Here is a 12,540-nt window from a genome sequence, read left to right on the forward strand (position 1 = left end):
ACACAAGTTTTTTTTAGGTGAGCCTTAAAGACTGAATCAAGTCTTTTCTGAGTCCCAGCCATTCATCCGTGGGAGTGTTTGTGTTTGTGGAGTGTTAGACATTTGACCTGATGACATCATGCCAATAACAGCGATTCTTTTACCTCTTCATGTTATTTTCAACATGTAGCTCCACCTAGCAGGTGTAGTAGGGCAAATAGATGAAGCAGGTTCTGTAACAGTCGAAACCAGATTTGCACCTCAGTCCTGATCCATGAGACACTATGGAAGAAGGGATTTTTTCCCCCACCTCAGTTTTGAGCAAAACTCCCACATTTAATTAAACTAGGTCTGCACGGGAGTGATCCAAGACCTGCACAAGATCTAGGCCATCAGAGGAGCTTCTTACCCAATTTTTAAGATAAATTTAAACGTTTTTGGAAGACTTTTGAGCCACTCTGACTTTTAAAAATGGAGAGATTTACTTTATTGAGGATGAGAACTAATAGTGGAGTCATCTGCATGATTTTTGTGCTCTTTCTTTGCTGCACTACTGGAAAATGCAAACTCCAGGAAACAAAACCAACAAACTCAGTAAGCCTTGAAACTGTCAAACCTCATCCAAATGACATTGGGGAACCTCAGCCTTATCCAGAGGAGGAGAAGGGTAAACTTCCTGTGTTTACAATGGACTACAGTCGGATCCAAATCCCATTTGAATTTACCTTATGGGTACTGCTGGCTTCTTTTTCCAAAATTGGTAGGTAGAAAAGCAGGTTTGACTAATTGTGGATAATCTGGAAGTCTAACCTTGAATTGGTTCATCTATTCCATTCAGGTTTCCACATCTACCAAAAAATTACAATCTGGATCCCAGAGTCATGTCTCCTCATTGGCATTGGCCTCATAGTTGGGGGCATCATGTACTCTGTGAAGGAGGAACCCCCCGCCGTTCTCAGCTCTGATGTTTTCTTCCTCTACATGCTCCCACCCATTGTTTTGGAAAACGGCTATTTCATGCCCACAAGGCCATTCTTTGAAAATGTTGGGACGGTGTTGTGGTATGCTGTGGTGGGAACGTTGTGGAACAGCATCGGCATAGGTCTCTCTCTCTTCGCCATCTGCCAATTTGAAGTGTTTGACCTTCAAGACATTAATCTGCAGGTCAGTCATGAAACCCTTGCGGTGCCTATCAGCGTCTAACATAATTAAAATAGTTGGTGTAGATGTGCTTATGGGTCTTCTTTGTCTCCTCGTATTACTGCAGGAGAACTTGCTTTTTGCCTCAATTATCTCTACTGTAGACCCTGTGGCAGCTCTTAAAGTGTTTGATGATGTTGGAGTCAATGAGCAGATCTACATTGTTATTTTTGGAGAGGGTCTCTTCAGTGATGCCGTCACAGTGGTGAGTAATGGTGCTGTGAGACAGTTTGAGTTGCTAATTTTCAATCAGAGTGTAAACTTGATGGACCAGATGGTTCAGATTCTCTTAGGACTATGACTCTGTGACAACCCAGCTTCCTTGTGAGGTCAGCATGTACCAGTGTAGGTGTGTAAACTAAGACGTATTGACATTTAGAAACTTACTTTGCAGTTCACTTTGACTCTCACTGCAGAATTTTTAAAATCATAACGTTTTGTTTTTCTGTGGTAAAAACATGATGTTACACAAAGGCCCTCTTGTTTGAAATGGGAAAGGTGAGAGAACCTGTAATGTAAATAAGGCTAATGTAACACATTTAAATAAGTTCAATAGTGATACAAGTTCTACAAGACCCCAATTTTTCTTTGCTACCACACAGTTAACAGGAAGGTAAGGGAAGTAAAAAAAAAAGACAAAAGAAACATACACTGCTGCAGGGTTTCTACACATTTATTTCCAAATTTCAGACTAGAACTTTAAAGATTTTCTGGATCTTTGAGTGCGAAAGAAATAATTTAGTTGCGTTTATAATTCATTGTAAAAGTATATACATATAATCCCCTGCCCCCCACAAAACTAAGGTTAGCTAGTTTCAAATCCAACTTTTTAGTAAATGACAATTATTGATAACACTAAAATTTAGTAGCTGATTAGAACACAAAGATTCAACACAATTAGGTTAATATCTTGCCTTGTTTGGCTTTTTGAAATCTTTCTTATGACAGTAAAACAGTAGTTTTCCAGTAATGTGCTTCGTTTTCTGCCGCTTCAGGTCCTCTACAACATGTTTGCCTTTCTGGCCGACATGCCAGTGATTGACTCTGTAGATGTGTTCCTGGGTTTGGCCAGATTTTTTGTGGTGGGAATTGGAGGTGTCCTTTTCGGCCTCCTGTTTGGCTTCATGGCGGCGTTCACTTCCCGCTTCACCAGCAGGGTGCGGGAGATCGAGCCCCTGTTCGTCTTCATGTTCAGCTACCTGGCCTACCTGGTGGCAGAGCTGTTCGCCATCTCCAGCATCATGGCGTAAGTTCGCTGCTTATCACTGTAAACCTGTCAAACCTGATGACAGTCAGATTAAACTTTTTTTTTTCCAGCTCCAAAGTAAAAACCGAAACACTACTTTTGTTATATATTCTAGGGTTGTTTTTTTTTCACCCTTTAAGGCCTGCAGATTTATTACTACCCGAGGAAATTGCATTTATTTTTGCCTGCTGTGGATCTTGATCTGTAAATCTGACTAAACATAACATCTTTATGAATGTTGCCTTGTTTTTTTCCACTTACAATCCTCTCACGAGGGCTTCTTCCCGCCTTCTTCAGCATTACAACATAAACTTGTTCTTCCACAAAACTTTCCAGCCTTAGGAGGCGATGGAAAGTCAAGATTTGACTACATTCTGCACAGACAGGAACTACTCTGGTTCCTAAAAGTTCATGCACCCTTCTAAAGGCATATAAAAAGAAGGCCATAATAAATGATTTCAAATTATTTATCTTGTACAGTTCAACTGAAAAACAAACAAATCTGCGAGAGGATGAGTCTTGTCCTATAGATATGAAGGCTTTTCTGATCAAATTGTCACTAAAATGAGTGAGCTGTAACAAAATATAATCACTACAATGTATTTGTTTATGAGTAATAATAAGAAACAATTCACATGGTTAGAATTTAAAATAGATGTATGACGATACAGCGTAACACACGTGCCAATTTATCATCTTGCACCCTCTAGTGACCAAAAAGAGGAACACATCAAGTCGGTTTTTCATACCGTTCTAGCTGAGAGTTTTTGGCAGTAACTGATGAACAATTGAAAATTATAGAGGTTTAGGGGTGACAAAATTAAGTAAATATACAAAGAAATACATCAGTGTAAATCTTGCATTAATTGATTATCATAAAACAATGAAAACATAATTTAATAACATCATGAAATTATGGCGTGCAATTAAATCTACCTATTAAAATATTTTTTATAGGAAATGTATTTAAAAATATATTTAATTATTTCACTGTGTATTTATTTATTTCTTGGCTCAGAACGGTCCTTGTACAGCAGCCATGAAATAAACAAACACACAGTGAAACAATGCATTTTGAGTGAAATTTATTTAATAACTTAAATTTAATTAGGAGTTAAGACTTTACAGGTCTTCCTTAATTTCCAGATTTGAGTACATGACCAGACAGAGGAGTGGCAAAAGCAAACGAGGTGGATTAGCAGTGCTCGCCAAAAATGAATGGTGGCATCCAGGGCATGTGACTGTGGAACATTGCCTCTGCTGGCCTGAAATTTAACTGTTAGCATGTCATGATGGTCATAAGACTGTCACGCAGTCTTCAGTCAGAGGTCTCTTTGGATTTGTTGCTGGACTGTCTGCTACCGGAGATCCCTCCAGCCACCCACAACAACTTATTGAAGCTACTGAGATTATGAGTTATAAAATTAAATTTCCTTTTATGAGGAATTTTTGAATTGAACTGAAATCAAAAAGCAAATTCAAGGAACTAAAACCTTATAGTGGCTTTCAAAGTCATTACCATGTCCTTAACATTAGATCTAAAATGTGCCAACATTGCAGGAACTTTTAAATCGAAGTAAGGGGAGATCTTTTTTGTTTTTATCCTAATCTCTTCTGCAGCTTAGAAAAGAATGTGCATGAACTGAAATTGAAATATTGATCAAGATTTTTGTGGTTGTAATTTGTTTTTCTTTTATCATTCATACAGCCTCATCACATGCGCCATAACGATGAAGTACTACGTGGAGGAGAACGTTTCCCAGAGATCCTGCACCACCATTCGCCACGTTGTCAAGATGCTGGCCACCATCTCCGAGACACTCATCTTCTTCTTCTTGGGTGTGGTTACCATAACAACTGTCCATGAGTGGAACTGGGCCTTCATTCTGTTCACGCTGCTCTTCGCCTTCCTGTGGAGAGGATTCGGTGAGGAGCTTTCTCACTCTTTCCTGAGCTTTGTCAAATTCAAAACAATCAGGGTGATTGATCGTTTGGTAACTCCGCCTTTGAAGGAATTCTGGTGCTGACCCAGATCATCAACCCGTTCCGGACTATCCAGTTCAATTTAAAGGACCAGTTCGGCTTGGCGTACGGAGGCCTGAGAGGAGCAATCTGCTTCGCTTTGGTCTTCACTCTGGGGAACACAATTAATAGAAGAAACCTGTTTGTCACCGCTTCGATCGCCATCATCATATTCACAGTTTTCATCCAGGTAGGCACACTTGTCAGTATTTTTCTAAGTCTTTCATGCACGTCTGACTTATTATTTTGTCATTATTTTCTTTAATTAGACTTAAGCTCTTTCAGAGCTTCACAAAAGTCTTCGTATTTCTTGAAGCAAATCCACTTTTTGCAGATTCTTTCCGTTACTTCAGTTTTATCTCATGTCTCATGCAGGGCATCAGCATCCGCCCCATAGTTGAGTATATAAAGATCAGAAGGACCAACAAAGATCTTAATACTATCAATGTGGAGATTCATACCAGGGTGAGTAGCAGATCGTCTCTTACTGTTGTGTTTTCGTAAAATGGGACACCAATTATGAAACGTTATTTTTCAATATTTTTCTAGACAATGGAGCACCTTCTTTGTGGCATTGAGGACTTGTGTGGACAGTGGGGTCACTACTACTGGAAAGACAAGTAGGGATTCTTTTAAAGTGTGAACCATCCAAAAATGTACCTGAAAAAGCAGATACAGGTGTAAAATTGAACTATTTTTCTGTGTGAAAGGTTTAAAAAGTTCAATGATCGCTTTTTGAGACGCATCCTGCTGCGAGACAGGAAAGCCGAGTCGAGTATAGTGTCTATGTACAAGAAGCTGGAGCTTCAAAATGCCATTGAGCTACTGGACACAACGATGGGAGACATCAGCGCAGCTCCATCTCTTGTTTCCCTACAGTACGTCACTGTATTTTCAACTCATTTACCAAAGTGTAGTTTCTCTGGGGCATTCTTAATTAATAGCGAACGCATATTTGTACCCAGAGAAAAGAGCTGAATAGGACAAATAATGACTGCGGATGTTGTTTTCCAGTAACAAGTTCAGAACTGGACAATATAGTGATGTCTAATTCGATAAAACAGTAGACAAAAACATTTAAACACATTTTCGAAACTGTATAATCAATATTCTAATGAGTCCATATGTTGACACAAAATCTGATTTCACTGCAAGCTTTTGTCCATCTAGAGGGAAGCTGCCATGCTCTTTGTCCATCTTGATAATATTAATGATAAATAATGGCTTTCATGACTGTCTATTGTTTTCATCTTGATCTTAGAGATGAGAAGAAGGAGGCATCTCGGCCAAAGAAGACGTTCAAGGCTACTGACATTAGGAAAATGCATGACATCCTGTCTAAGAACATGTACAGAATTCGACAAAGGGTAACAATCATATTTCATACATAAATATTTCCACACTCAAAAATCCTCTTCTGCGTTCTAGAGTAATTAATTTTACACCAGTTTTATACAACCAACTTTATTTGTATGTGCCAGGGCATCCTCTGAAAGGACTTGGATATTCTGTTACAAAGGAAATAAAGCTGTAGTGGAACTGGGAAGGACAGATGTGTCCATTGAAAATGAGGAAAAGCACTAGAGTAACCTTTGAAAACAAGGACAAGATTTGAACAAGGACTGGGTAATCCAGAAAAAGTGGGGATTAAAAACCAGGATATCTGGTGAAAATGTGAACAAGGACTGTGGTATTTGGTTAAAATATGAACAAAGCATCAGGGTATTTGTTGAAAAAAGGCACCAGGACTGTCCCTGTTGTCCCATTTTTCTTGTGAAAAGGAGACAAGGACTGAAGTATTTGAACTAGTGTATCTTTTGTACCAAAAAGAACTTGTACCAAGAAATTTGTGACAAGGGACAAGGACTGTGACATCTGGTAAAAGTACCAAGGTATTCTTTTTACTGGGGACATGGAGAGGGGTATCTGATGAAAGAGACAAGTAAAAATAGAGACAAGGATGGGGTATTTATTTAAACTGAGAACAAATTACCAGGGTATCTGTTGAACATTGGAACAAGGTCTAGGGTATTGCATGAAAATTGGAACAAAACAAATTTAAATCTCAGGAGTGGACGACAGTATTCAATTAGAAATTTTATGGATGGATCATCTCTTGTTTGATGATCCATCAATAACTCAAAAGCCATAACATTTTTAAACTTGTGCATTATTTTTTCTTAATGTCTAAATGTTAATCCCTGTCTTTATATTGAAAATGTAACCAATTCTGTTTTCCAGACCACAGCTTTCACCAGCAAATACGGTCTACCAGATGACAGCCAAACCAGAGAGATTCTGATTCGCCGCCATGCGAGCATCCAACGCAGCCTCCGCGCTGAGAGTTTCCGTGAACAGGTTTAGGTTTTTTTCTTTGCTCCTTTTTAACTTTTGTGTTTCTCTAAAGAGGAAAGTAGAGAAAACAAAATAGTAAATTAAATGTTCTCCTTTATCCTTCTGTCTTGTGCCTCCTCTAGCCAGCACAGAACATCTCCAAGTCTCTGAGGTACTACTCCCTCCAACCTGGTGGTAATCTGGATTCTGGTTTACCTCTCAGAAGACGTAGTCATGGTGAGCAGGATCTCCTTTTGAATTCCTTTGATTGGCTATGGTACATAAGCATGCAAATTCTCCCACTGGCTGATTATTTGTTTGCCATTAGTTATTCCTGAGGTGGATCGCTTGCGGTCATCTGGTGTGTCTCCACGCTCCTCATCCCGCTCACTAATTCCAATGAGCAAACTGAACACAATTGAAGAAAGAAGAAGTCCCGTGGAGGCATCAGCTGCCTCCACACACCCTCTCTAACTGTCTTCTACAGAAGACCACCTGAATGAGGTGTTTACAGGCTCGAATATAAGAGGACGTAGAGCCCCTGTTCCCGCAGCGAGGAGACGTAGCCCAAATCGGGTTGATGAAGATGAAGACGAGATTGTCTCTGAAGGTCAAGGGGAGGAACGGCATCTACCTCCTCGAGGCTGGGCCCCTGAAAACAGGGATCTTGGAACAAATGAGGCTGGAAACTCATTACTTAGACCGTCATCGCTAAGATCCCAACGCTCATGGAGAATATGACAAACTGACCTTGTATTTTGTACACAAAAAAGTTATTTCTTTCAGATGGATGAGAAATATGAACCTAGAAATATGGAGTAGAAGGCTAAAACTTTTATTACAAAGTCACCTTCCAAAAGAGAGTGTACTGTATAATGTTCACCAGGACCCAACAATCCGTTATTTTTTTAAAACATTGTTATATTTGAGGACTTAATTTGCATGTATTTATTTTTACGTTTCGACTATCCTGAGCCAACAGTGATAAAATAAATGGAATTTTTAGGTAAAGCCACTATAATTTTTATTTTTTTTTTAAGTCTGCTGTTTTCTGCATTCGCACAGGATTAAAGGTTGACTAACTGAGCTCCCACACACAACAGCCCCTTATCTTAGCAAAATGTGTCCTCCCAGCCAATTCAACAGATGGCTGCATGGTGTGTTTAAAGATGAGAGTGTTGGCTAAAATTAGCGAGATGCTGAAGTCAAAATTAATTTCACGAAATGAAAACGTAAAGCAGTCTTTGTCAAAGTAAAAAAAGGGCCATTTGCTGAATGTTTTGCCAAGCTTCAGTTCTCTGCATATATTAAAATGGTATCAGAACAAATTTCAGTCAAAATAATATAGGCAGAACCAGAAAGTATGAAAAAAAGGTCAGTAAAATAAATTTCATGTATATACATTTTTAGCTTTTTCTGGTGAGTCACAACTGTACTTTAAAAAGGCAGAAGATTTCTATAAGTTTGTATGATTATTAGTGAAAGCTAAAACTTGAAAAGGAAAAGTTACTGATGTCTACTATTACTTAGGGGGAAAAAAAAGAAAAGAAACATGAAAAAGCTAATGAATAATAATAATGTAACTCCTTTTCTTTTAAATAGAGCTAAAGATTAACCTTAGCAATTGTCTGTGTTAATAGGAAGGCAAGACGTATAAAGATGTGCTATAACAGGAAAAATATTTTCCCTTTTTACTAGAAAATAAAAGCTTTCTAAATATTGGTTAGTACACAAAGTATTTTACATATGCAATTATTTCACAAGAGGAAATCAGAAATTTTATTTAATAAATCTTCAGTATTGAAATCTACAACAACTAATTGAATATTTTATATTAAAAAGATTGATTCACTTATTTTAAGATTCTTGAGAACAGTGCTATGTTTTTAGTCTAATTGATATAAATCAGCTGGCTAGCTGAAGTGAAAACTAAAACTAATTTGCCTTTAACTAAACAAGCAACAAAATTAAAACGCCCTAAAAATATCACAAGTTCAGCTAACAGGTTAATTGGCAACAAAAGAGTTTCTGCAGGCAATTATTGGGAAGCTCTAAACAAAGAGGATGAGGTATTTGCCCTTCTTTTTCTTAGTGCTTCCTTTTTTTGTCAACATTTCTATTAATTGTTATTACTAATACTTTCAGCACTCTTCTGTATTCTAGATGGCCTGGACTTAATATTGGGGCTGTGAAGCTTATTGAAAATGGTGTAAAAGACAGACTATAATGAATTTATATTTTACTGACACCGGCAAAAGATTAAAAAAAATAATAATAAAACTTAAAAATTAGTTTTAATTCTTAAATTTCCATCACCTGTAGGCATACCTTGGGGTCGCTGTTGATATTAGCGTGTAGGCTAGCTTTTGTCTAAGTGCCGGCGGAAACAATAATAATTGAGGTCAGAAGATGGCGCCAAACACACACCGAACGAACAAAGCAACGGGCAAGCTAAAGAGAGGAAGAAAAACGACAGCAAAAAATTTAAGTAATACATGGTTAACAAATGTGCTGTCTATGTGGATAATTTAGTTATAAAATGACGATTATACTCAGGAAACTGTTCTCCCGCTATGTTTTGATAAAAAAACAACAACTATATTTTATCCTTAAGTGGTATTTGAATTGTAGCAACAAATAAGGCATAAACATTTAAAATGAACTTTTGTTATCTGAACTAAAAAGCAGATAGAATTTTGTTGGCCATGATGTATATTTCTGACAATACACAGATTCAGTTATCTAACCTGATGGAGTTTTTATAATACACTGCTGTATATTCCACCATTTAACCAGTACATCTGAAACCAGGAAGAGGACCCACAGGTACTATTAAACTCAGGAAAGAGGAGTTAGAGCACTAGATGTCTTAATGTTCCCTTTTATTATCCCACTCAACTCTTTTACGGCCCTCTGTTCTCATAAACCTCCAGAGGTAAAGCTGTACGTCTGCCCGGCAAAGCTTTAAATGTTGGCATGAATTGTTTTTACAGTTAGCAGAGGAAGCTAACTCTTACTTTTAGGGGAATCAAAGTAATTCAGCTGTATATCACAATGCAAAAAAACAGTGTCCCTTTGATATTACATTAGTAAAGCTCTACAATAATAGAGTTTCCACCTGAAACTGTGTCCAGTGATTTAATGTTATAACAGAGAAGAGACAGCGTGGATTTGCTGTGGGAGGAAGCCTTGAACAGGAGACAGACGATATCTCCTCATCTCCTGTAGGAGGCAAAACTCTAAGCTCAGCTCAGGTTTAGTGACCAGTATTTCATAGGTAAAGACACACAATGACAACTGAAGATAAAAAAATGACATAAAAGTGATGAAAACAGGCAAAAAGTTGGACAGAAATGAGTCAGTATATGAGGACATTGTTAGATCGGTTGAAAGGAGCAGGATGTGGGTCGACATGCAAGGTTGGCATTTAACATTTATAACACGACTCCAAACGACAACAAACAGCAAAAATGAAGAGGCAGAACATTAAGAACTATTTAAAATCTCAAACTCTGCCATTTTGTATGCACACAACAGGCTCAGAAACATTGTTCACATAATAACTGACTGCTCGGCTTTCGCGTGTTTGTCCTGATTGCTTTTGCTTCTGCACGGCTGCTTTAATTAAACATGTGCCACAGCGATTATGGCGTTTCATTATTTCATAAGAAGCAACGCAGTATGAAATTAACTGTTTCATTGAGAAAAATCAAAGGAGGGACTTCAAATAAATGGTTTATTGAGGAACATTTTGGGCCTAAACGCAGAATAATTATGTGCTTTAGCTTTTTTAATCAATTTCTCTCTGAAGATTTTTTTTTTTTTAACTTAAGCCAGCAAATTAAAAATTATGCATCATGTCAAGATTTGCTTCACACTTAATATCTTCTGGAAGCTTCAGCAGGTTTAATGATGGTGAACCTTTAATGGCATTTTCTCAAGCAAACACAGCAACAGAACTGGATCATCTTACATGCTGCCGTTTCTGAATGCAATCAATAAAATATGATCCATACACTGACAAGCACAATAACAATAACTGGCTCGCATGATGTGGGACATAAATGCTCTCAAGCAGTCAGGATATTAAAAATATTACTAATATAGCAATTGGATTATTTAAAAATTATGCTTACTAAAGGTTTCAACTTTAGTGAGAAATAGGAAATATAGAAGATTAACATATATTATCTTTATTAACAAAGTACCTGGTTTTTCATAGCAAAATTTGAGATGAGAGAATGAGTGTAAAAGTGTTTTGAGTGCTTTGCATCATAAAATCTCATAAGTACGTTCACACCATAAATGAAAATCTTTTTTTTAAAAATTTCAACAGAAATATTTTCCACATCTGCTCGTTTAAAAAAAACAACAAAAAAAAAACAATAATAATTGAAAATCCCAGCCTAGCTCACGTTTGAATTGGGAGTCTCTGACAGACTGAAGGGCTGAATTCAACACATTTTTTTTTAATTTTTATCAGTGACTGTCTGTCAAAGTAAATATCTACACGAGGAGCGTTGGATGTAAGAGCTCAAACCAAACGCCTGCAAAGTCTTCGCCTGGAGCAAATTTGCATTCTGATCAAGAAATGTCTTCGAATGTGGGAGGCGCTGGCAAACATCCTAGTTTATGAGCTGCCCGTCAGCTGAATGTGAAGCAGCGCATCGTTGCTATAGAAGGGGTAGTAGGCGCGCAGAGAGGAGAAAAAGAAAGACCGGATGTAAACGCACTGGAAACCATTCAGAGACGGAGAGAGAGAGAAACAAAGGGAAGAAAACGGATTGTTGATGGAAATGTGTTCCGTCTGGTGACACTTCCAGGGGCTGCTCCGGCGGATAAGGAGGTCTGGGGAAACTTTGGTTCTGTTCAGGATTTTATTGTTTTCTGGTCCTGCTGTCAGACTGAGGAGCCAAGATGAACCAAACTGCATCGGTGGCGCATCAGATAGACTCTCAGCCCCTAAGAGACAGCAAGGTACGGTGCGTCTGCTCGTGTTGCGCCTTTTAACTTGAACTAAAAGTCAGAATTTTCACGTTTGGGTTGCTGAGCTGGAAGTACTTTACTTTGCCTTGGCTTTTGATTTAATATTTACCTTCCAGCTACTATGTTATTAAAGTGTTTTTAAAAGGTGATGATTCTTAGGGATATTGCTATTCTCTAAGCCCTACGTCTAATTTTATCTTAGACGCTTATTTTTGCGACGTTTTAAGTTTCTTGCTTTCTCGTACACTTTTGTCATGCAATTAAAGGGCGTAGCTCTGCCTTCCAGGCACAGCTCCTCCTTGGAGCCCCTTCAGACTAGCCAGCAGCAATTAGCCAACAGCTGGTGGAAAACATTTTCAAGGGTTAACAGAGGAGTGATGTGGATCTTGTCCATCCATCCATCCATCCATCTATTTTCTTTCACCCTTGTCCCTCAGTGGGGTCGGGAGGGTTGCTGGTGCCTATCTCCAGCTGGCATGCCGGGCGAGAGGCGGGGTCACCCTGGACAGGTTGCCAGTCTGTCACAGGGCAACACAGAGACACAACCATGCACACACACACTCACACCTAGGGGCAATTTAGACAGACCAATTAACCTGACAGTCATGTTTTTGGACTGTGGGAGGAAACCGGAGTACCCAGAGAAAACCCACGCACGCACAGGGAGAACATGCAAACTCCATGCAGAAAGACCGGGGCCAGGAATCAAACCCAGAACCTTCTTGCTGCAAGGCAACAGCCCTACCAACTGCGCCACTGTGCAGCCCGGCATT

At 38.6% G+C, this 12,540-nt stretch overlaps 2 protein-coding genes across 2 annotated transcripts in view; both read left to right on the forward strand.

Moving 5' to 3' along the window:
- Positions 1-261: 261 nt before the first annotated feature.
- On the forward strand, positions 262-7,779 carry LOC103473813 (sodium/hydrogen exchanger 2-like). Its single transcript, XM_008424329.2, has 13 exons — positions 262-739; positions 818-1,143; positions 1,247-1,384; positions 2,175-2,425; positions 4,134-4,351; positions 4,438-4,637; positions 4,823-4,912; positions 4,997-5,067; positions 5,158-5,325; positions 5,709-5,814; positions 6,689-6,805; positions 6,925-7,018; positions 7,110-7,779. Exons 1-13 carry the CDS (start codon positions 451-453, stop codon positions 7,253-7,255), a joined length of 2,214 nt encoding a protein of 737 aa, XP_008422551.2. The 5' UTR covers positions 262-450; the 3' UTR covers positions 7,256-7,779.
- Positions 7,780-11,392: 3,613 nt separating this feature from the next.
- Positions 11,393-12,540, forward strand: part of dpp10 (dipeptidyl peptidase like 10) — a 52,710-nt gene continuing 51,562 nt past the window's right edge. The window contains exon 1 of the mRNA XM_008424307.2: positions 11,393-11,758. Coding sequence (XP_008422529.1) covers positions 11,699-11,758 — 60 coding nt within the window. The 5' untranslated portion in view covers positions 11,393-11,698. The remainder of the gene's footprint in view (positions 11,759-12,540) is intronic.

The sequence above is a fragment of the Poecilia reticulata genome, linkage group LG2 (genome assembly GCF_000633615.1).
Source record: "Poecilia reticulata strain Guanapo linkage group LG2, Guppy_female_1.0+MT, whole genome shotgun sequence".
Lineage (NCBI taxonomy): Eukaryota > Metazoa > Chordata > Actinopteri > Cyprinodontiformes > Poeciliidae > Poecilia > Poecilia reticulata.